A 22243-nucleotide genomic window follows, 5' to 3' on the forward strand; every position below is an offset into this window, starting at 1 on the left:
TATGATAACAGCAGCTGCCACTTCTTGAGCAGCTACTGTGTGCCAGGCTATGGGATCTGGTGCCATTAATAGTAGGACAGTGGTTCCAGTTTTACACAAAGGAAACTGAGGCTCAGAGACTGATGGGCCCAAGATCTCACACCCAAGCCTAGCTGGTACCCAAGAGCATGATTCTAACTAAGGGTGTTGTCTCAGCACCCCATCAACCAGATCTGACCCAGGGCTCCCAAACCCCAACTCCCCCAAACATACATTCCTTCAACTTGACATCCTTGGTGACCTCCCCCAAGAGGCCCTCCCTGATCCTCTCGGTCCCTCCCAGGGTTCCTTTAATTTCTATCATTTGTACCTGTTAGTATCCTGTTATACCGACGTTCTACTCGCCCACCCATATGCCCCTGGGGGTTCTCAGCAAAAATGGTAGCGATGAGGAAGCAGCATAGCCGCCGGCACAGTTCCGAAAGCGGCCACTAGATGACGACTGACCCACTTGGGCGGGGCTTGCAGTAAGGCCATGAGGCCGCCAGATGGTGGTCGAGGCCGCGGCTCCGAGGGCACTGCCCGGGCAAGTTGGAGCCGCGAGGGCCCGCGGGTCCCAGGGCGGTCCCAGTAGCCCTAGCGCAAGTGACCTGGACGCCGCTGCCTCCTGCCCGAACCATGACCCAGCCCGTGCCCCGGCTCTCTGTGCCCGCCGCGCTGGCCCTAGGCTCGGCCGCGCTGGCCGCTGCCTTCGCCAGCGGCCTCTTCCTGGGTGAGTAGGGCCGGGCCTTCGGCATCCTCGGCAGAGGCCCCGCGGGCGGGCGGACGCAGGAGCAGAGCCCGTGAACCCGCGAGGCTGGCTGCGGCTGAGGCTCACCCCTGGCGCCCTGGAGCCCCAGGCCCTGACCCAGCACCACCCCTCCCCGGCAGGGAGATGGTTCCCTCCATGGCGATCCCGGCGAGAGAAGCGCCTGCTGCCCCCTGAGGACAGCCCCCTGTGGCAGTATCTGCTGAGCCGCTCCATGCGGGAGCACCCGGCGCTGCGGAGCCTGCGGCTGGTCAGCAGGGCCGGAAGCGGGAACGGGCGCCCACCTCGGGCCGGGAGGGACCCACGTGGCTGCGTGACCTTGGGCTGGTCGGTGGCCCCCGTCCGCGCAGGCCAGGCATGGTTGGGCGTTCCATGAAGGTCCGCCCCTGGGCCACGCCCACAGCCACGCCTCTGGGGGCTCTAAACCTGGGGCTCAGCTGGGTGACTGGCAGGGCTAGTGCGACCCTCTTCTCCCCGCAAGCAGCTGACCTTGGAGCAGCCGCAGGGGGATTCCATGATGACCTGTGAGCAGGCCCAGCTCTTGGCCAACCTGGCTCGCCTCATCAAGGCTAAGAAGGCACTGGACCTTGGTAGGGCACGCGGCTGGGGTCACTGGGGGCCGGAGTCACCGGGCCGTCGCCCCACTCTGGCCTGAGCCTGTCCGTGTCCACGTCCTCAGGCACTTTCACAGGCTACTCGGCCCTAGCGTTGGCCCTAGCGCTGCCCCCGGCCGGGCGCGTGGTGACCTGCGAGGTGGACGCAGGGCCCCCGGAGCTGGGACGTCCCCTGTGGAGGCAGGTGAGTGCCCCACACACCTGAGGCCTTCGTCGGGCCCCTGGAGCCCGGCCACTCCCAGCTCCGGGAGAAAGGACATGCTGACTCTGACCCCGCTCCTCTCGCACGCAGGCCGAGGTGGAGCACAAGATCGAACTTCGGTTGAAACCCGCTCTGGAGACCCTGGGTGAGCAACGGAGCGGAAAGGGCCTTGGCGCCATTTCCCAAATGGGACCACCCGGCGCGAGGTAGTGACCCGGTCCAACGGGCGGGCTTAGGCAATGACAGCCCCCACCCCCCCGCCACCCGGTACGCAGCCACATGCAGAGTGGCAGGCAGGGGCCCTCAAGTACCTGAATGGTCACAGCGCCTGGGCCGGCCTGGGCGGGGTCTTCCGGCCGCTGGGGCCTGCGGACTCAGCTGCATCTGCCCCTCCCTCCCCCGCAAGATGAGCTCCTGGCAGCGGGCGAGGCCGGCACCTTCGACTTGGCCGTGGTGGATGCGGACAAGGAGAACTGCACCGCCTACTACGAGCGGTGCCTGCAGCTGCTGCGACCCGGAGGCGTCCTCGCTGTGCTCAGTGTAAGGGACAGCCCCGGGAGAGAAGAAAGACCCTCTTGAGCTGGGTCCGTTTTCTCCTTGGGCTCCTCCTCGCCCCCCTGCCCCAGAGCCCCGCCTAGTACAATCACGTAAGCTCCTGCCCCCAGGTGTTCGAACTGAGTCCCCAGGTTTTCCACTTTCCCCTGCTCAGGTCCTGGGTCTCCAGCTCTCACCCCGCCTCCTGCTCAGGCACCCCCCAGGCCCCGCCCCCACGATGCCCCGCCCCTCCGCAGGTCCTGTGGCGTGGAGAGGTGTTGCAGCCTAAACCGCAGGACAAGGCGGCCCAGTGTGTGCGAAACCTGAATGAGCGCATTCTGCGGGACGCCAGGGTCCACATCAGCCTCCTGCCCCTGGGCGACGGCCTCACCTTAGCCTTCAAGATCTAGGGCTGGCCCCTACCGAGTGGCCTCAAGGGAGGGGCCCTGGGACCCCCAGCCATTGACACCGAGTTTTAAATCTGACAATAAAGTGAGGCCTGGGACACGACGATCTTCTGAGCCTCCGTATGTGCTGAAGTGGGGTAGGGAGTGAAGGCCCCGCACTGGCTACATCTTCAACAAAAGGGAGCCTTGAGGCCACAGATGTTCATCCCCTCCCTGGCACACTCCTGAGGACACTCTGGCACCAGGGCTGTAGCCTGACCACAGGAGCTTCCAGCTGACTGGAAGCAGGATTATCAAAAGTTTTAACTGGGGCTTCCCTGGTGGCGCAGTGGTTGAGAGTCCGCCTGCCAATGCAGGGGACCCGGGTTCATACCCCGGTCCGGTAAGGTCCCACATGCCACGGAGCAGCTGGGCCCGTGAGCCATGGCCGCTGAGCCTGCGCGTCTGGAGCCTGTGCTCCGCAACGGGAGAGGCCACAACAGTGAGAGGCCCGCGTACCGCAAAAAAAAAAAGTTTTAATTGACCTGCCCACATGCAGTTGGTCAGAAACCCCAGCTCCTTGTGGAGATTTGCCTCCACAGGACCTGAGGGCTGGAAACCTGGTAGAGCCCCTGTGGTCTCCCTCTGACACCTCTTCCTAAGAAGGGCAAATGACTAAAGTTCCTGTTCAGTGCAGCTGGAACCGGTGGAGACCAATCTGGGATCTGATGGCAGGAAAAGGGCCTTGCTCCGTGTAAGTGTTGTAGGTTACGCCAATTCTGCTGGCCGTTTGCCCAGTTGTCACAAAACTGTCAGCTTGGCCTCACCTCTGCAGTGGAGGCCCTGGTCAACATCACCTGAGACCAGGCCACTTGATTTAGGCCTGAGGACCTCAAGGTTGACTGGAGTATGTATCCTCTCCTCCCCATGAAGTCCATGAAGAACATGAGACACTGAGTGGGATCACTGGCCAGAGGTGTGAAGCAGACAGGCCAATAGGTAGGAGGCAATTTTTAACAAGTTCCCCAGAGGAAGATGAAGAGAAAGTTAAGCTTTCCAACACAAACATCTATGAGCCTATGAGCCCAGGTGGAGAGGGAGCCAGGTGCTTCACTCTGTGGTTTAAACCTCCACAATCCATAGGAAGATCTTATCTCCACACCACAAATGAAGATCAGGCTCAGATATGAAGTGTCCTTTCCACCAACACTGCCTCAGGCCTCAGGCAGAAATGGCATCAGCCTAGAATTAGGTTTTGCCACCATCTGTTAGGCCTGGGTGGTGGAACTGAACCTGGAGGCTGCTGATTAATAAATTAATCATCTATTAATTTCTAACATATCAAGGCCACAGGAGCCCCATGAGCCCACAGCTGGCAACTTTCATAACCCTACAGTATTTGGGATATATACTTGCATTTCAGACAACCCTCAGGAACCTGGCTGTAAACTATCCTTCTCTCTCCTACTTATAAAAGTATATAAGAAGCACATGGGTGAATAGGTCCATTTTACTCTTAAGTATCCTGAAAACACAAGAGCTGCTTTCATACCTAGCTTGCAGACACCCTTTCCTGTTTTTCTTCTTACCTAGCAATAGGTCCTGCCTGATTCAAACAAACTGGTTCAAATTCCAACTTACTGCCATTAAGTTATGTGTCTTATTCCATGGGCCATTCCAGCCAGTCCCTTAGGACAAACAGATCAGAAGGGGCCTTTGTGCCCCCCATTCCACCTGTATGGAAAGCTTGTTTGGGTTGCTAATCTCTCATCAGATTCTTCTTGACCTGGAAATTTTCAGCATGTATCACTTTTTGGGTAATAAGTACGTACTACATTTTCTTATCTGTTCTCTCTGACTTCAAACTATACCACAGATCTAGTATTATGAATTTGTTCAACAAAACCCTTCTCTAACCTTTGATGGTATCTTTCTAACACTTCTGCCATCAAAATTCCTCTTTCCTACTTTTCCAACCAAATCATCTATTAATTTCTATCATTCAGCTCAAGTCCAGATTAAGGCCAATGGCCACATAGCCTGAAGGCACTCTGGTCACAAACTTAGGCCCAAGCTTCTCAGTGTCTGCCTGAAAAGAAACGAGTAACGACCTCTCACTGGGGCCCATACACTTCCATTCTACAGACCCTCTGGGTATTGACACTGTCTGTCTACGCCTTACTCCCTTTCCCTACACCTCGTCCCATCCTACCTAACTAGGGCCTGGATCATTTCCAAAGCAATAACCCAAAGGGGTGTGGTGGGTGTATACAACCTTCAGCACCATCCCTTCATTTCTCTTTTTTCATCACTTGCTAACTCTTCCTGGAGTTCACGATGATCCAATGTAATTTTTCAAATTTACAAACTGAAGATATGAAGGCATATATCTTCTTACTTTATTGTAGTCTAAAAATCTCATGGAGTTACTCTCGGGTCAGAGGACTCTGTGGCACAGATTCATGAAAAGAGCAAAATAAATGCTCACTGGAAAAATAAAGTACTAGCTAGAAACAAGGAAGATTTGACCCTAGCTGCCAAGTTTTTAACTCTGCAAATACTTAAGAGTCATTAATTATGTATACTTGTTTTATTCATAATTTGTAATGTTTTGGGATACCAAAAGTAATTCTAGTGATGGTTGAAATTAACAAAAAATTTTAACCTCATCTTAAAACATCCACTGATCCATCTCATTCAATGGCAATATTCAATGTTAAAAGAAACATAAAAACAAACATGCACACAACTGCACAGTTTTCATAAAGGTCTATTTCATTATTGGTGGGTAGCGCATTTAACAGTTAAATACATTTAAATAATGTATAGGTGACTGCACGACTGCAGCATTGGTAACTAGATAGATAACCAATTCAACTAGAAACCAGCTAACAAGTAACTGCCTAAATATTTAAAATACAGCTCTTGTTTAGATCATCCTTTGTTTTGATCACCTTCTTGGGTGGGGGTGGGGGGGAAGCCTGCTGGTCACACTGGAAATATATTAAGGCCAAATCTTCTGATGTCCATTCCCAGAGGTTTCTTTCAGCTGGATTAAGCCTCCAGCTCCAGGGCAAGCCCAAGTTTGTGGCCTCCAGCATTAATGCTCTTCCCATCTACCAGAGCAGACAGTGTAAGCTTCACACCTGTAAACAAAAGCAGACAACTATCAAGTGCCTGAAACACCTCATGGGAGTCTGCAGTCACGCCACAACCTGTCACTTTTCCTCAGCTTGTCAGATGACCTACTAGTGCCAGCCACCAGAGGGCGCTTGGGAGTATCTGAGACACCAGACAATTCATTTGCACATCCACAGTAAGGAAGGAATCAAGTCCCAGAGCATAAGAACTTCATAATAAAGCTCAAACAGCTCTGGAAAATACAATCATGTTCAATACACTATCCAGACTAAATGACAACCATAACTGGATCCTGGAAAGGAAAAGCTACAATTAAGAGACACTTGGGACAAGTGCAGAAATCCAAATATATACTATATATTAGGTATAATTTCAAACTGTTAATTCCCTTAGCTGTGAAAACAGTATTATAGTTATGATGTCTTTATAATGATGCAGTTAAAAATGTCTTACTCTCATGATATGTATGCTAGGGCTGATGTGTCTATGTGCTTGGAAAACATTTAAATAATTCATAAGGATATGTGGGGAAAAAAGAAAAGAAGGATTATGTATAGAGACATGGAGAGATAATAAAAACAAAATAAATGTTAGTAATTGGTCAACGTGGGGAAGGTATGAGTGTTCGTGGTACCATTCTTTTCTTTAGGTTTCAAAACAGTCAAAAAGTCTGGGGAAAAAGTTCCAAGTGCTTTAGAACCTTGCTCTTCAACTGGTGGTTCAAGAACCAGCAACACTGGCATCACCTAAGAGCTTGTTAGAAAGTCAGAACCCCTCGCCCCAGACCTATGTATTTTAATAAGATTCCCAAGGTGATTCATGCACACACTGGTATTTGAGAAGTACTGCTCCAGAAAACACAGCAAGGCTCAAAAATACTATGTAAAGTAAATGAGACTATAGAGACCAAACAACCAAAGCAATGAGTGAACTATGACTGGAGAAATAAAAATTACTACAAGACATTTCAGGTACAAGTGAGGAAAGTAAATAGAGAACGGATATTAAGTAATAATATGGAATCACTGTTAACTTTCTCAGGTGTGATAACAGTATTGTGGTTATGCAGGACAATGTTCTTATTCTGAGGAGATGCATGCTGAAGCATTTAGGGAAATGTCATGATAGCTGCAACTTCCAAACAGCCCACCATAAAAAAAAAAAAGGAAAGGAATAAAAAACTGGCAAAAGGTAAACATGTGTTCACTGTACTTTCTGTCAATTCTTCTGTATGCTTGAAAGGTTTGGAAAAGCAGCAGCTGAATCTTGAGAAAGACAAACGAGTTGGAGGAATCAGGCTCCCCAACTTCAAACTATACCACAAACCTACAGTAATCAAGACAGTATGGTACTGGCACAAAAACAGAAATATAGATCAATGGTACAGGATAGAATGCCCAAAGATAAACCCACGCACATACTGACACCTAATTTATGACAAAGGAGGCAAGAACATACAGTGGAGAAAAGACAGCCTCTTCAATAAGTGGTGCTGGGAAAACTGGACAGCTACATGTAAAAGAATGAAGTTAGAACACTACCTAACACCATACACAAAAATAAACTCCAAATGGATTAAAGACTTGAATGTAAGACTAGACACTATAAAACTTTTAGAGGAAAAACACTCTTTGACATAAACCACAGCAAGATCTTTTTTGACCCACCTCCTAGAGTAACAGAAATAAAAACAAAAAGAAACAAATGGGACTTAATTAAACTTTTTGTGCAGCAAAGGAAACCATAAACAGGACAAAAAGACAACCCTCAGAATGGGAGAAAATATCTGCAATTGAAACAACAAAGGATTAACCTCAAAATACACAAACAGCTCATGGAGCTTAATATCAAAAAAACAAACAATCCAGTTAAAAAATGAGCAGAAGAGGAGCGCTTCCCTGGTGGCGCAGTGGTTGAGAGTCCGCCTGCTGATGCAGGGGACACGGGTTCGTGCCCCAGTCTGGGAAGATCCCACATGCCATGGAGCAGCTGGGCCCGTGAGCCATGGCCGCTGAGCCTGCGCGTCCGGAGCCTGTGCTCCGTAACGGGAGAGGCCACAACAGTGAGAGGCCCGCGTACGGCAAAAAAAAAAAAAAAATGAGCAGAAGACCTAAATAGACATTTCACCAAGGAAGACATACAGATGGCCAAGAGGCACATGAAAAGATGCTCAACACCAGTAATTATTAGAGAAAAGCAAGTCAAAACTGCAATGAGGTATCACCTCACACTGGTCAGAATGGCCATTATCAAAAGCTAAAAACAATCAATGCTGGAAAGGGTGTGGTGAAAAAGGAACCCTCTTGCACTGTTGGTGGGAATGTAAATTGATACAACCACTATGGAGGACAGTATGGAGGTTCCTTAAAAAACTAAAAATAGAACTACCATATGACCCAGCAATCCCACTACTGGGCATATACCCTGAGAAAACCAGACACATGCACCCCAATGTTCACTGCAAGCACCATTTACAATAGCCAGGACATAGAACCAACCTAGATGTCCATCGACAGATGAATGGATGAAGAAGATGTGGCACATATATACAATGGAATATTACTCAGTCATAAAAAGAAACGAAATTGAGTTATTTGCAGTGAGGTGGATGGACCTAGAGTCTGTCATACAGAGTGAAGTAAGTCAGAAAGAGAAAAACAAATACCATATGCTAAAGCATACATATGGAATCTTAAAAAAAAAGAAAAAATGGTACTGATGAATCTGGTTGCAGGGCAGGAATAAAGAGGTAGACATAAGAGAACGGACTTGATGACATGGGGTGGGAGGGCGAAGCTGGGACGAAGTGAGAGAAGTTTCAACATATATACACTACCAAATGTAAAACAGTTGGCTGGTGGGAAGCAGCAGCATAGCACAGGGAGATCGGCTCAGTGCTCTGTGATGACCTAGAGGAGTGGGATAGCAAGGATGGGAGGGAGGCTCAAGAGGGAGGGGATATGGGGAGATATGTATGCATATGGCTGATTCGCTTTGTTGTGCAACAGAAACTAACATGGTATTATGAAGAAATTATACTCCAAGAAAGATCTATTTAAAAAAAAAATCTAACAGTCTGTTTTCTAAAGTGTCTGTAATATTTTATGTGCATGCCAGCACTGTATGAGGGCTCTAACTTCTCCCTATCTTCATCTACACTTGTTATTTTCTAATGATTTATTATATCGATTCTAGTGGGTAGCAGTGGTATTTCACTGTGGTTTTAATGTACAGTTACTTAATGACTAATGACACTGAGCACCTTTTCCTGTGCTAATTAGCTATTTGTATGTCTTCATATAAATGTCTTTGCAAGTCTTTTGCCATTTTTTGATTGGGTTGTTTGTCATAGTTATTAATGAGTTTTAAGAGTTCTTTACATGTTATGGGTACAAGTCCTTTGTATGATTTGCAAACATTTTTCTCAGTCTATGGTATGTCTTCATTCTCTTAATACTGCCTTTTAAAGCATAAACTCAAAAATTTCCATTTAAAAAATAAATAAATAAAAATAAGCTGAGAAATGAAACTAATTTTGAAACCACTATCAGAACAATCCTTAATACTTACCAGGCCTCAGAGTCTGAGTGTAGCCCACTCCAATTAAACTAGAATTGTTGACTTTTGCCTAAGATAAAATGCAAAAACAAATGTAAGACAAATTTTTGAATGGAGGGACAAAGCCCCTGGGTGTTTCCCTATCATACAATTATGACGCATTCACTTTTCCACAAGAGTTAATAAAATTTAATATTGTATTAAGCTAAGCGAAAACTAGGTGCCACTTAATCCTCATCCACTAAATTCAAATTGTCAGCAGGACACAAAACTCTTGCAATCTTTTGGGATGTGTCCACAGACCCCAAACTGTCCATATAGCACAAAAGCCTAAGCACTCTCATAAAAACTGTCCTTAAAAAACAAAAACAAAACAAAAAAAAAACTGTCCTTGTTGAGTCTAATCTAGCACATAAGACCATACCAGAATGTGGGTAATGGAAGTTCACCAGGCTCACTAACTACATGACATTGACACACACACCACCCTCAAAGTATGGCATGTGTATGTATAGTTTAATTTTGTGACTACGACACTACTTTCAGGGGTATTCCTAAAGAATTTAAACCATGCATGTTCTAAATCTCCAAATGACAAGCACTTCCTCTGAAGAAAGAGACTGACTACAACTCCTTCACCTCACTTTCTCACACCTCTCATTAATGCCCTTGAGTCTTGGCTGTATATAACTAGACGGTGTTTAAGAAGGCGTTCCAAAGGGGCATCATTTACCAATCCAGACCCCTTCCCTCCTTGTACAATTCTAATATTTTAGGATTTTAGTCACAGACTTTCAAGGGCTGGAAGGAATCCTGGAGAGGAAGACATGGTCAGGAGAAGCTTCGAGCTCCATTCTCTCCCACTACTGACATCACTTAAGCCATACCAGAGGCCTAAGGCTGTAAATGGGGGCATCTCACCCTGCTCTCCATGGCCTAGGTTGCCTAGTCAGGTAACTTTGCTCTTCAGCATTTTGAGTGCTATGGTAATAAAAAGGTAACAAACAGCCTCTGGGATCAAAACAGACTTGGGGGATTCCCTGGTGGCGCAGTGGTTGAGAGTCCGCCTGCCAATGCAGGGGACATGGGTTGGTGCCCCGGTCCGGGAAGATCCCACATGCCGCGGAGCGGCTGGGCCCGTGAGCCATGGCCGCTGAGCCTGCGCGTCCGGAGCCTGTGCTCCGTAACGGGAGAGGCCACAACAGTGAGAGGCCCGCGTACCGCAAAAAAAAAAAACAAAAAACAGACTTGGAAATGATTTGATGTCTACACTCTTTTGTAATGTATATCAAAACAGCCCAATTGAGAGAGAAATGATCCAACTATACAGGCAAAAGTCACAGAAACAAAACTTGTATTCACTTGGCACTACAGCCAAGTCTTCATGAGCCACCAATGACCATGTGAGTTATTTGTCTAAGGAAGAAATGCCCCACTAGCAACCATCTTTTGCCAAACAAATTAAGAGCCCCAAACAATAAAATAGCTCCTACTATTTTAGGAGTCAACCATGAAACTAATGGAGCATTATGCAATGCTTCCTGGGTGATGCTTGATTAGGGTAACAGCAGCACTACTTAGGTGGACCATGCTAAATATTCAATAGTTTTCCAAACTAATCCCCAGAAGTCACTCACTGGCACACAGGTCCCAAGCTGCCTTCCCATTTTAGACTGTGAGAGAGCTGCATCTTCTGCTGGCATTAAACCTGTGATGGTGCCATAGACATATATTTGAAGAGAATAGCAATGTAGCTACCGCAGCACAGTGTGCTGTGTGAATCCTGAGGATTTTACTGCTACAGTGTAGTCAGAAATAGAGAAGGGAAAAATAAATGAATCACTGCCTTGCCAACAGGAAAAGCATTCCGGGTGCTTCTCATTCTCTCTGATTACAACTCTGCTAAGCTAAAACAAGAATGGGGCTAAAACTTAACTGCCTAAATTATCAAAACATATCGTCCTCAGGAATGAAGATGACTTTATGTAACAGAAATAACTCTCACGGAAGGTTTAACTCTTTCATTCTAGTACATACGGTGCCTGACCTGTAAGCAACTAACACACAGGAAGAGCTGCTGATCTGCCTGAAACTGGAGCCAGCACTCTATACCCTCAGACACTGTACTCCCCCTTACCACAATCCACTATGACTGAAGGAAGAAATAGCAGAAAGACTATAAGGACAGGACTAGGGTGGCCATGCAACCCAACCAACCCACAATAGAGGGGAGGGAGTTCCTGGGATGCAGGACTTTCAGTGCTAAAGTTGGGATAGTCCCAGGCAAAGCAGGATGAGCTACCTAGTCACCCTAGACAGAAGGGAAATCAAAAGACATGCAAGTCCAGTCCTGGCCCTACCTCTCTTTCCTTCCTTCCCTAGCTGTGGTCTACGTCATTCCTCTCTCCAAGCTTTGGTTTCTTCACTTGCAAAACAGCATGTGTACCACTGGCTGCTCAGATCAAATCTGAAGATATTTTGTAAACCATTAAAGACAAACACAAAGTAACAAAGTACTATTACCTTCCAACCAGAATGCGAACTGCCCAGGGCCCAAAATACTGGCTTCCCTGGGCTTGGACAGGCTTGGCCCTCATAGTTATTATCTACACTACTTCAACAACTTTTGAAGTTAATTTAAACAAACTCCTGTGGCCTGGATAGCAAACATCTCTGTCTCAACAAAAAAAAGCAGCATTCCCGAGTTCTAGTCCCAATCTGTGTGTAAACTGGGAATTGTGTGAACCACAGTTCAAATATTCAACACAATCCAATATACCCAAAGATTAAGTCCCACAACCAAAATCCCATTCTAAGCCCACAGCAGTACTCACAGAAATGGAAGCAGTGGGATCCAACTGATATTTAGCTGCAATGCCAAAGCGAGTACAGTTGGTTCCTGATGTCCAAGCAAGGTTTACTGAAGTGTCAAGATCTTCACATACTTTCTGATAAATTGATCCTCCAAATTCTGTCCCATCATTGCTATAAGATATTTTAAATTAGTCAACCTAGACTAGACAATGTAATAATGTCTAAGGCACAAGGCTGATACTGTAGCATTACATTTAAATAAAAGCCATTGCTTACATGGGTCTCTAGTGTTCCACTGAAAACTTTAGTTTTACAAGGTCTTTTCGGGGCTTCCCTGGTGGCGCAGTGGTTAAGAATCCATCTGCCAATGCAAGGGACATGGGTTCGAGCCCTGGTCCAGGAAGATCCCACATGCTGCGGAGCAGCCAAGCCCATACGCCACAACTACTGAGCCTGCACTCTAGAGCCCACACACCTAGAGCCTGTGTGCCGCGAAAGGAGAAGCCACCGCGATGAGAAGCTCGCGCAGTGAAATGAAGAGCAGCCCCCGCTCACCGCAATTAGAGAAAGCCCACGCACAGCAACGGAGACCCAACACAGCCAAAACTAAATAAATAAAAAAATTTTTTTTAATGTCATCAAAGGACTTTTCCCAACTTATGTCCAAAAACAGGGATTGGTCAAATCAATCATGGTATATCTATAAAAATTATCATGCAGCCACTAACCATCACTAAGAATACATAATGCTATAGGAAAATGATCAAAATGTATTAAGGTGGGGGAGGTTAAAAACAGCCTTTTTGGTATGTATTTTATATACACACATATAAAAAGATGAAACACCAAAGCATTAACAACTAACAAAAATTGTATGTCTAGACGGTGGGATTATGAAACATTTTTGTTTTCTTCTTTGTACTTCTGTTATATACCAATGCATCATTTTTATAAGGGAAAAAATTCTTTTAAAGTCCTTTCTACATATACATTTAATTTGGGTTAGGTAAAAACTCTATACAGTTTAGGTAATCCTATCAAATGAGCACCTCACACATCACAGACAATGAAGTCAAATGAATGCACATAGAGTTTGGCAATGTCTTAGCCTCTTTTTTTTGGCCATACCATGCAGCTTGTGGAATCTCAGTTCCCTGACCGGAGACAGAACCCGGGCCACGGCAATGAAAGCTCCAAATCCTAACCACTAGACCACCAAGGGAACTCCCATCTTAGCCTCTTCTAAAAATCCAAAGCACATCAAGCCTCATGTGAAATGAACATTTACTCTCTCAGCACCAAAACTCAGACTAATGGTTTTTACTGTACACTTCTGAAGGGCATTCTAGAAATGCCCAAGGATGATCTTTTTATGTTAAGAAAATTCCTTTAGGTTGTACTTAGATTCACAGGAGATGACAGGAGACATCAATACCACTTTGAGGTCCTACATCATAATATCCCACAAAAGAAATACTCACACATTAGTGTGTAGCTGGAAGTCCCCAGTCCTGTAGCCCACTGCAAAGTTATTTCTTGTCAGCTTTGATTTGGCACTGTCAAAGGTCATCTGGTACCCAGCAAGCCAGCCCTCATAACAAAAGACTGCTGAACCGTGGATTGCAGGTCCAGCAAAATCAAAGTCAACATCACAACCAAGGTTCATACATTCCCTCTTGTAAGAAGACTTGATTTTACCACTTTTCTTTCTGGAAAAAGAACAAACTGTCTTAAAACTGATGTCAGTGGGAAAGATTTACAGACATAACTTCTGCATAGAGGGCACAAAACAGATTTAAATGAACCTCACTGTAACTGGGGAGTACAGGCACACTTCATTGTTTTACTGCAGTTCACTTTACTGTGTTTCCCTCCCCCCTGCACCTGTTTGTAGCAGGGTTTGTAGCAATTGAGGGTTTGTAGCAATCCTGCACCAAGCAGATCTGTTTGGGTGTTTTTTTCCAACAGCATTTGTTCACTTTGTGTTGCTGTTGTCACATTTTGGTAGTTCTCATAATATTTCAAACTTTATTATTATTATTTTATTTGTTAACAGTGATCTGTGGTCACTTATCTTCTGATGTTACTACTACGACTTGGTGAAGGCTCAGATGATCGTTGGTATATTTTAGAAATAAAGTATTTTTTAATTAAGGTATGTACACTGTTTTTTTCCCCAACATAATGCTACTGCACACTTAACAGACAACAGTATAGTGTAAACATAACTTTTATATGCACTGGGAAACCAAAAAATCCGTATGAGTCGCTTTTTTACAATATTCACTTTATTGCAGTGGTTTGGAACCAAACCTGCAATATCTCCAAGGTATGCCTGTATAAGAGGTAGCAAGATAATCATAAGAGGTAAAAAAAAAAAACATGGCTCAATGAACTAAAAGGCACAAGGGGCGACTGGACCACCACCACCATAGGAAGACTGCTTTGCAGAACTGGTTATCAGTCACAAAAGCCTATAAAAAACATGTTAGGTACCCAAGTTAGTGTCACAATAAGAGGCAAATATTTGAAGGCAAGTCAACAACCATACTGCTCATGCTCCAAAGGCAGAAACAGAAATTCACCACCACAAGGCACCTGAATGTGCACCTTTCTTAAATATACCAAAGAAGAATGCTTTTCAATTTAAAGCAGATAAAAATGCCATGCTTACCCCGTGTTTGGTGAAAAGGTGGTATCAAATGTCAGTTTCAAACCTTGACAAATCTATTTCGAGAGAAAAAGAATTTGTTTTCAGCTTTATTTCTTTTTTGAAATACAAAAATAAAATAATTAATACTACAGCACATTTTCAAATGTTACCTGGTCTTCAATAGCGATTTCTGTTCCCAGAGTATTATCAGTGTTCCACTTTTCTGTGAAAGTCAGACCATACTCACACCATTTATATTTGGTCTCCAAGGTCCCGGTAACTTTACCAGTGTCTGTATTAGATGAACCAGATGTTGAGAATTCCTAAGAAGACAAGACAAACTTCAGGAACTTTCTCGTAAGCCTAGAAGAATCCACTTCCTAATTTACACACACACACACACACACACACACACACACACACACACACACACAAAACCCCACTGAAACACAATAATTTCACTAATCCTCTTTTTTCTAGCTTCCCAAACACTCCTACCCTCTGCTACTGAGTATATACAACAGTGACAAATTAGCCTGTAAGTTACTGACTACATCTTACTACTGCTGACATTTCCAACCAATGGATCAAAAGTTACTTGTATCTGATTCTCAAGTGAACAACAAACTATACGACTTTTAAGGAAACTTCTGCTAAGGTGATTTTATTTGGGATTCAAAAAAAATCAGTGGGGGAGGATGGATGTTTTAGTACTGCTTCCAGTCTGCCTGATATTGAATGAGACACTAAATAGGTCAGTATGGCTAATCACAGACCCCCTTCATTAAAATCTGAGTTTATACACAATTTACTATGAAATGGTTCCTGAAAATCCTTAAAAGGAAAGCACCCCACTGTAAGAATCTATGCCACAAAAGATTTTTTTTTTTTAATTCTTTGGTAACCTCAATATTCTGTTTCTGACATAAAGAGTCTTCATCAGGTTTAATGCCTTCCCAACCATCTTTACATTCTCATTAAAAAAAAAAAAAAAACGGGGAGGGAAATTATAGGAGATTTACTCTATAACTGATTTATATCATGCATAATATAAACTATACTCTGTACAACAGATGATATTAGTAGAAAAAACAACCTATGCAGTGATCAATTTGAAATGTACTATATAATCTTATGTTTGTAGCAAATATAAATAACTTGCCAATCCCTAATTGCACACCAACTGAAAAGGAAGGCATAATATGGAGAGGGCTTATCTGAAATTCAAAATCTGCTACAGATAATCCAGAAATCTAACCTTTCAGAGCTTAGTATACAGGCAAGCAACTGAAATCTTCCAAGATAAAATGTTAAAAATGCCCTTTGAGGGTTCCGATCTGACTGCTAATGATGGTTATACTCTTAAGGCCATTGGAAAGCCAAATTTAAAGATGGCTGATCTGAACTAATAAAGAAAAGCCTTCGACCTGAAATTGTGATACCTGCAGAATGAGGAAATACCAAAAACTCTATCAAAAGGAGAAAAGACTAATCATCCTTCACTTAGAAAACAGAGCATTTGTGTAACTATCGCTCTGCCGTGAAACAGACTCAATTCTTTAGGTCTTATATACAATCTCCTGAAATTAGATGCTTTCAGTAACAGAAATTTCAAGTCAAAGCTTGGCACTCATGCCCATACTAAAAAGCACCAAATTGTGTTAGGGAAGAACACTGGATATGAAATTAGGAGTCCTGACATCCAGTTCTGGCTGGCATTTACTAAATGAGTAACACTGAGGAAGACACTTTTCTGGGTCTCAGTTACCTCAACTGTAATAACAAAACTTACTTCTGGAGGATTAAATTGGACTAAGACTTTGAAAGCTTTGCACATTTTCACATGCTCTACACAACAGGAATGCATTACTAAAACAATATAATATATATGGAGCCTGTTCTAACAGATAATTGAAATGCAAATGTGTATGAGTAGCTATTTTTAGTCCTGAGTGACAATGATTAATGATTCTTAAGGCCCCACCCACTGCCACCCATCAGCCCACAGACTGAGCCAGCTTATATACATGCCAAGTACATGCCAAGGAGTCCTCAAGACACAAAACCAAGAAGATCACACTGTGATCTGGGACCAGAAATGGGTCAGATGATACCACTGGTGGAGCTTATACCCTCCCTTTCACTCCTCACCAAGATATTTAGGCTTCTACCTTCTGCAGTGGCCCAGACATCGTTGCAGTTCAGGTGAGAAATGCGACTGCGACTATTTGGGGCCAGGGACATATTACAAGATCAGTACCATGTTTTTGAATTACATACATTAAATGTAAATTAAAACATACCATATCTAATCAAGCTCTTATATATCCTTCATGTTCTTAAGCTTAATTTTATAAAATTCCTATCCACAATAAGCCTTTCCTTTCCAACGAAGATTTTGATTTATCAAACAATCTAGTACTAGATATACTGCTCTGACTGTTCCCTACTTTAAAGTTTATTTTGTCTCTCCAGCCAGCAAGCAAGCTTTTTAAACACAAGAATTGAGTCTTCTACTTTTAGAAGGCCTTTTGTGTTTCAGCAAATACACAGCAAGTGGTTTATAAGGGGCAATAGGTTAAGAGAGGGAACACAAAACAAACACTAAGTCACTGCTCTGTAACCTGTTACCTTGAGCAAGTAAGTCACTCAACCACACTAAATACTCAGGCTTCCTTTTAGACCAAAGAAACCAAAAAACAGATGCGACCAATATAAAACCCCAGAAATCCAAGTCTAGGCATTGAGAAACTACAAAATGATTAATTTAAATAAATACCAGTTATATGCACTAAGGGAGTTAACAACTGTAGGAAGAATTTATCAAAATAACCAATAATATTCAATATGCACACACTATACCCATCCCCAAAACAATCCCCAAACAAAAACTTTTAGAAGAAAAAAATTACACAGAATTAAATTTTACTTTACTCTCTTTGAGGGAGTTTGTTAGGCAAGATCAAGACATCCAAATATCAAAATAGTAACCTCTTTAAAAATACTCAAATTTAGGACTCTCTAAATTCACAAAATACAAGTGGAAATCTTCCCCAAGGCGGGCTGCTAGAATATGACCATTACATAAACGATTAGTACACTCAAATTAAGTTACTGAATATTTTTATGCCCAGAACTCTTAATGTTTTCCACAGGCATTAAAAGAAGGGGTTACAAAAAAGTATAACAGGTTCCCTGCCTTTAAGCTTGCAACCTTACTAAGTAAACAGAATCCCACATGACCAGTGTCTTTCCTGAGTTCCTTGAGCATACAAAGTAATATGGCAAAAGACCACATGAAAATCAGAAATCATATCCAAAGCCAAAACAATCAAGATAAAATTCCCTTAAAACGAAATTATCTTTTGCTCCTTCTTTAAGATAAAATGTGTAGACATCTTTCAGTTATGACTATCTTATGGGTTGAAAAATTGTATAAAGGCTCGTCAGAACTTATCAAATAACTAACACTCACCACGCCACTGCATGACTTTGTTTTCACATCCAATTTCACCAACCCAAAACCTTCAAGTAGAGAGCAAAAAAGAACAAAATGATCTTTTTGTATAAAAGATGCATACCAACAGCTGACTACATTTAAAAAAACAAAAACCAGAAACATTTCACGTATTCAGAGGGGGATAAAAATGTGTGTTGATACACAATATTTAAATGAAAACAAATTAAATTATTCTATGTAAACTAACATGTAAAGGACAGAACATCTCTATGAAGCTCTCCTAGTATGTTGGCGTGTATTTGGCACCCACCCTCAAAAACAGCTTCCAAATCATCTTATCAAAACATTTATTAAAACATGCTTTTCAAACCTAAACATCAGATCAGAAAATCAATTCAACTTAAAGATCAGAATAGTCAATAGTTTATTATGATACAGGCATTTAGAACATTTATCTCAAAGGCATACCTCGCTTTGGAATTAATAATCTGAACAACTGGGGAAATAATCTAAAGGATAGGGAGGGTGGGGTGTGGAACAAAATCTTTAACAAAACCCAAATTTATTTGCAGAAACCCATAACCCTTTATGAGTCACCACCTTAAAAGCAAAAGCAGTAAAACATCGTAATTCTAGTCAACCAAGGCCTAAACTACATCCGAAGGAAATGAAAGCACAATTGTTTTTTTTCTTAAAGGTAAATTCCCTGAACTAAAGTATGAAAAAAAGGAGGAAATTGGGATGGAGGGAGGAAATGTGGGATGGAGGGAAATGTGGATTGTTACAGTACTCTTTTAAAAGAAATGTTATCTTAAATGTAGCTAACAGAAGAATTACTGCAGCAAGATATTTACAATCTGAAAAAATTACTAATTCACTAAGCAATCCAAACACACATTTTCGCTTCAGATCTAAAATTTTTAAAACAGTTCTTACCAAATCCTTTGTTGAATATATCTCTGGCAGCTTTGCCAAGGTCAGCATATGATGGAGGAATACACATTGCTGGTGGGAAGAAACATTCCAGTGTTAACGTCCCTGTTCTCCCAGTCTGTCCAAGAACTAGCTTATGACCCACTGCTACCTTTAAAACCAAGCAGTCCAACTTAGTTTTGATACCACTAGAATCTATAATAACACTGTAGTCTAGTATGATCCATGAAGGAGGTATCAGCACCAAAGGCTTATTTCTAAAATAGATAATCACAGTTAAGTGTTTAAACAAACTTGGAAAATTCCCTCCAAAATATATAAAAATATTTTCTATTCCTAAATTTACACAGTGCCTGTAGCCTCACTTCCTAGGATGAGACTAGTACAAAGAATCAAACACATACACACGTATATATCTGTACATACAGATATACCTGCCAAAATTCACTGGAATGTGATTTAACCAAATGAGATAAGATTAAAAACTAAGACAAGTCCCTCTCCCCCCTATTCAACCTTTAGTATCCTCACGGAGATCAAAACCAATATTCCGAAGTAGAAAGAGAAAGATAGGTCATACTTCTGAAACTTAAATATTGAAACATAAAAAAAAAAATACAGCCATTTATGTTTCACTCAAGCGCCTACACCAACTAAATATCAAATGCACTTTAAACATATTAGTATGACACTCAAGTCCTCGGCCCACGCTGTGAGGCTTAAGGGCAAGCAATCTGAGGTCGTTACACCAGCTCATTCATCCTACATAGCACGTCCACGCCCTTAGGAGCACATGTAATGAATGACCTTGCGCCCTCACACGGGGGGTTACTACTTCCTCTAAAAACGTGACCGATCCAATCCTGCAAAAGCTGAACCCGATAATTAATAACTTTCTGCTTCTCAGTTCGTCAAAGCTGAACGTGAATGCGTCCACAGACCAGCTCCCCAGGCCTAGTCAGTCCCGCTATCCGAGATCCAACCACCCAGCCCCTCCTCCGCAAAGCCAGGGAAGTCAGACGGTGGAATGGCTACCGAAAGGGGCGAACTTCCAAGCCCTTGAAGACAGAGGGGGAAAGAAGCTGCGGTTTTCTGGTCGGGAGGCTTCGGCTGCCCAGACACCGCCGCCCCATCCCGCAGAGATCGCTCTACTTACGCCGCGGGCAGGTCTGTCCGGAGGTCGCCATGGCGAGGCCGCGAGGAGAGGTGATCTGAGGGAGGGACAAGAAGTGCGGTCAGCGGGGCTCAGAGGCGAATCAAGGGACCAGAAGGGGGTCTCAGACAGAGGGGAGAGGGGCCGCAGGGCAGCGCGGCCATCTTAGGGAGTCGGGGCCGACCCCGAGTCCGGCTCAGGCGTCCTGCTAGGCCACCGGGGCCTAGGCCCCAAGGTCCGAGTGAGGCGGGCGCGGCGGTACCTGGTGGTCTCCTGGGGGGAGGGGGAGGCACCGCTGCCGCTCCGCTAGCAGCTGAGGCCGCTCGGCTAGCTCTGCGTCCCGCTGCAGCTGCCGCGGCTGGAGGGCGAAGTGAAGGAGACACCGTTCCGCCTGCCGCAACCCTGTCCTCCCCCCGCCAGGACCCTGCCGCTGCCCCTGGGGCTGCCCACCGCGCCTGTCCCCGCAGCGCCGCCCGCTGCTCACTCCAACCTGCTCCGAGATGGCCACGTGTTCCGAGAGCACCGCTGCCCACTGGGTGTGCTCCCTCGGTCCCTCGGCAGGGGCAGGAAAAGCAGAAGCTGCCGGACCTCAAGTCAGGCAGCTACGAGGGCAGCCCCTGAGGCGAGGGGGCGGGGAACGGCGGAGGCAGCGTGGAGGGGAACGCGCGGGCGAGGGATGGGGCAGAGGCCCCGCGCGCGCTCGTCACGGGCGGGGCGGGGCTTCAGGCGCGTGCCTGCGCGGGGCTCGGCGCGACTGGGCGCGACTGGGCGCGACTGAGCGCGCCGCCGCGCACCCCGGGTCAAGTACTTCTCTCCAACTCCCTTCGGAGAGTTCCGTACACCCTGTGCTTGGCACACCCTGCAGAGCCAATCCCCAGTCTAGGAGGGAGTCAGCTGAGCGTTACCCCTTCTACACTGAGCAAGTGCAGCGTGCGCTTCTGAAAGACTGTCTCTCTCTCCTGGCCCAGGGAGAAACGAGTGGGGCACAGAGACGCACCTCCCGCCCCTTGCGCACTCCCTCCTTCGTCCGCCTCCCACCACCGTGTAATCGCCATGCAGGGCGGGACTCGACCTGAGAGTCTCTCTTGGGTTGCCGCTCTCTAAACAGACGAGCACGTCTCAGGGTGCCCCGCCTTGCCCCGCACGCCCCCCTTCCCCGGCTCACGCCCTAGGGTTCCTTTTCTGACGCCTCCGTCTCGCTTAGAGGTGGGACTGCTTTACACACTCAGGGAACTGGAGCTGTCTTAGTGAGTCAAGCCTGCTAGAAAATTTAGGAATCATGCTGACCAAGCATTAGAATGCTGCACTCAAGTTCCCTGGGTATGCAGGAAGAGTGAGGGAGCCAAGGGAATAAGAAAAAGTGAGGCGTCTACTGAGATGGAAATAGAGTCAATTTAGGCTCCGGAATCGATCGCCAATTATCAGCGATTTATCCCCTTTGTACCCCAGTTTATTTATAGGTTTAAATGGGATGAAGTGGTCTTTAATAACCATTTGGCCATAGACTATGCGCAAAGCCTTTTGACCCCTGACTCTGGCTCTGAAAGCCACCTCAGCTCAAATGCTGACAAGGTTCCATCTCCTCCTAAACCAGGAAAAATGGATAGCTAGACAGGCTTCCACAATGCAAAGCCGGATTAAAGCTGCAGCCTGGTGGATTTCCCTCCCACGAGCAAACCCCGCCAGCAATCTTGCCTAGTCATGGTTGGGATTAGTCATTGCAAAGGGTTAGAAGAAGGGAAGAGCCTTTGCTCTTAAAAGTTCAAGCACCAGAAGCACTGATAAATTCCTTCATTCAAGCTCAGACAGATTGGTCTGAAATCAGTCTGGTTCCACAGGGGACTGGTCTGCTCTGGCCATGTTTGATGCTACTGTGAGGCTAATGGCAGAGAATGCCATCCCATCACAACTGCAGCATAATATACCACCTCCCAGAAAAACCTAGACTCTGCTCAGCCACCTTCATTACCTGCAGTAGGGCTTAACACCCTGTGAACTATCTAGCATT

At 45.1% G+C, this 22243-nt stretch overlaps 2 protein-coding genes across 2 annotated transcripts; one reads left to right on the forward strand and one right to left on the reverse strand.

The window, feature by feature from the left end:
- The first annotated feature begins 601 nt into the window (after window positions 1-601).
- COMTD1 (catechol-O-methyltransferase domain containing 1) lies at window positions 602-2628 on the forward strand. Its single transcript, XM_082855225.1, has 7 exons — window positions 602-751; window positions 910-1037; window positions 1272-1377; window positions 1467-1585; window positions 1694-1748; window positions 2010-2143; window positions 2395-2628. The coding sequence occupies exons 1-7, from the start codon at window positions 658-660 to the stop codon at window positions 2545-2547; spliced, it is 789 nt and encodes a 262-aa protein (XP_082711351.1). The 5' UTR covers window positions 602-657; the 3' UTR covers window positions 2548-2628.
- Window positions 2629-5113: 2485 nt separating this feature from the next.
- On the reverse strand, window positions 5114-20641 carry VDAC2 (voltage dependent anion channel 2). Its single transcript, XM_082854552.1, has 10 exons — window positions 20498-20641; window positions 20239-20293; window positions 19086-19154; window positions 18165-18214; window positions 14860-15012; window positions 14711-14763; window positions 13518-13745; window positions 12057-12207; window positions 9235-9292; window positions 5114-5669 (listed from the first exon to the last, which is right to left on the reverse strand). The coding sequence occupies exons 2-10, from the start codon at window positions 20267-20269 to the stop codon at window positions 5578-5580; spliced, it is 885 nt and encodes a 294-aa protein (XP_082710678.1). The 5' UTR covers window positions 20270-20293; window positions 20498-20641; the 3' UTR covers window positions 5114-5577.
- Window positions 20642-22243: the final 1602 nt, after the last annotated feature.

This window comes from Leucopleurus acutus, assembly GCF_964270905.1.
Source record: "Leucopleurus acutus genome assembly, chromosome: 14".
NCBI lineage: Eukaryota > Metazoa > Chordata > Mammalia > Artiodactyla > Delphinidae > Leucopleurus > Leucopleurus acutus.

Excerpts from the sequence above, each read along its gene's own strand:
- COMTD1 (XM_082855225.1), top strand. The coding sequence starts at position 658 with ATGACCCAGCCCGTGCCCCGGCTCTCTGTGCCCGCCGCGCTGGCCCTA. Across the intron at positions 1,749-2,009 it reads ACCCGCTCTGGAGACCCTGG|ATGAGCTCCTGGCAGCGGGC; the intron begins GTGAGCAACGGA and ends CTCCCCCGCAAG. Across the intron at positions 2,144-2,394 it reads GCGTCCTCGCTGTGCTCAGT|GTCCTGTGGCGTGGAGAGGT; the intron begins GTAAGGGACAGC and ends GCCCCTCCGCAG.
- VDAC2 (XM_082854552.1), bottom strand. The coding sequence starts at position 20,269 with ATGGCGACCTCCGGACAGACCTGCCCGCGGC. Across the intron at positions 18,215-19,085 it reads TATATTCAACAAAGGATTTG|GTTTTGGGTTGGTGAAATTG; the intron begins GTAAGAACTGTT and ends CTCTACTTGAAG. Across the intron at positions 15,013-18,164 it reads CAAAGTCATGCAGTGGCGTG|GAATTCTCAACATCTGGTTC; the intron begins GTGAGTGTTAGT and ends TTGTCTTCTTAG.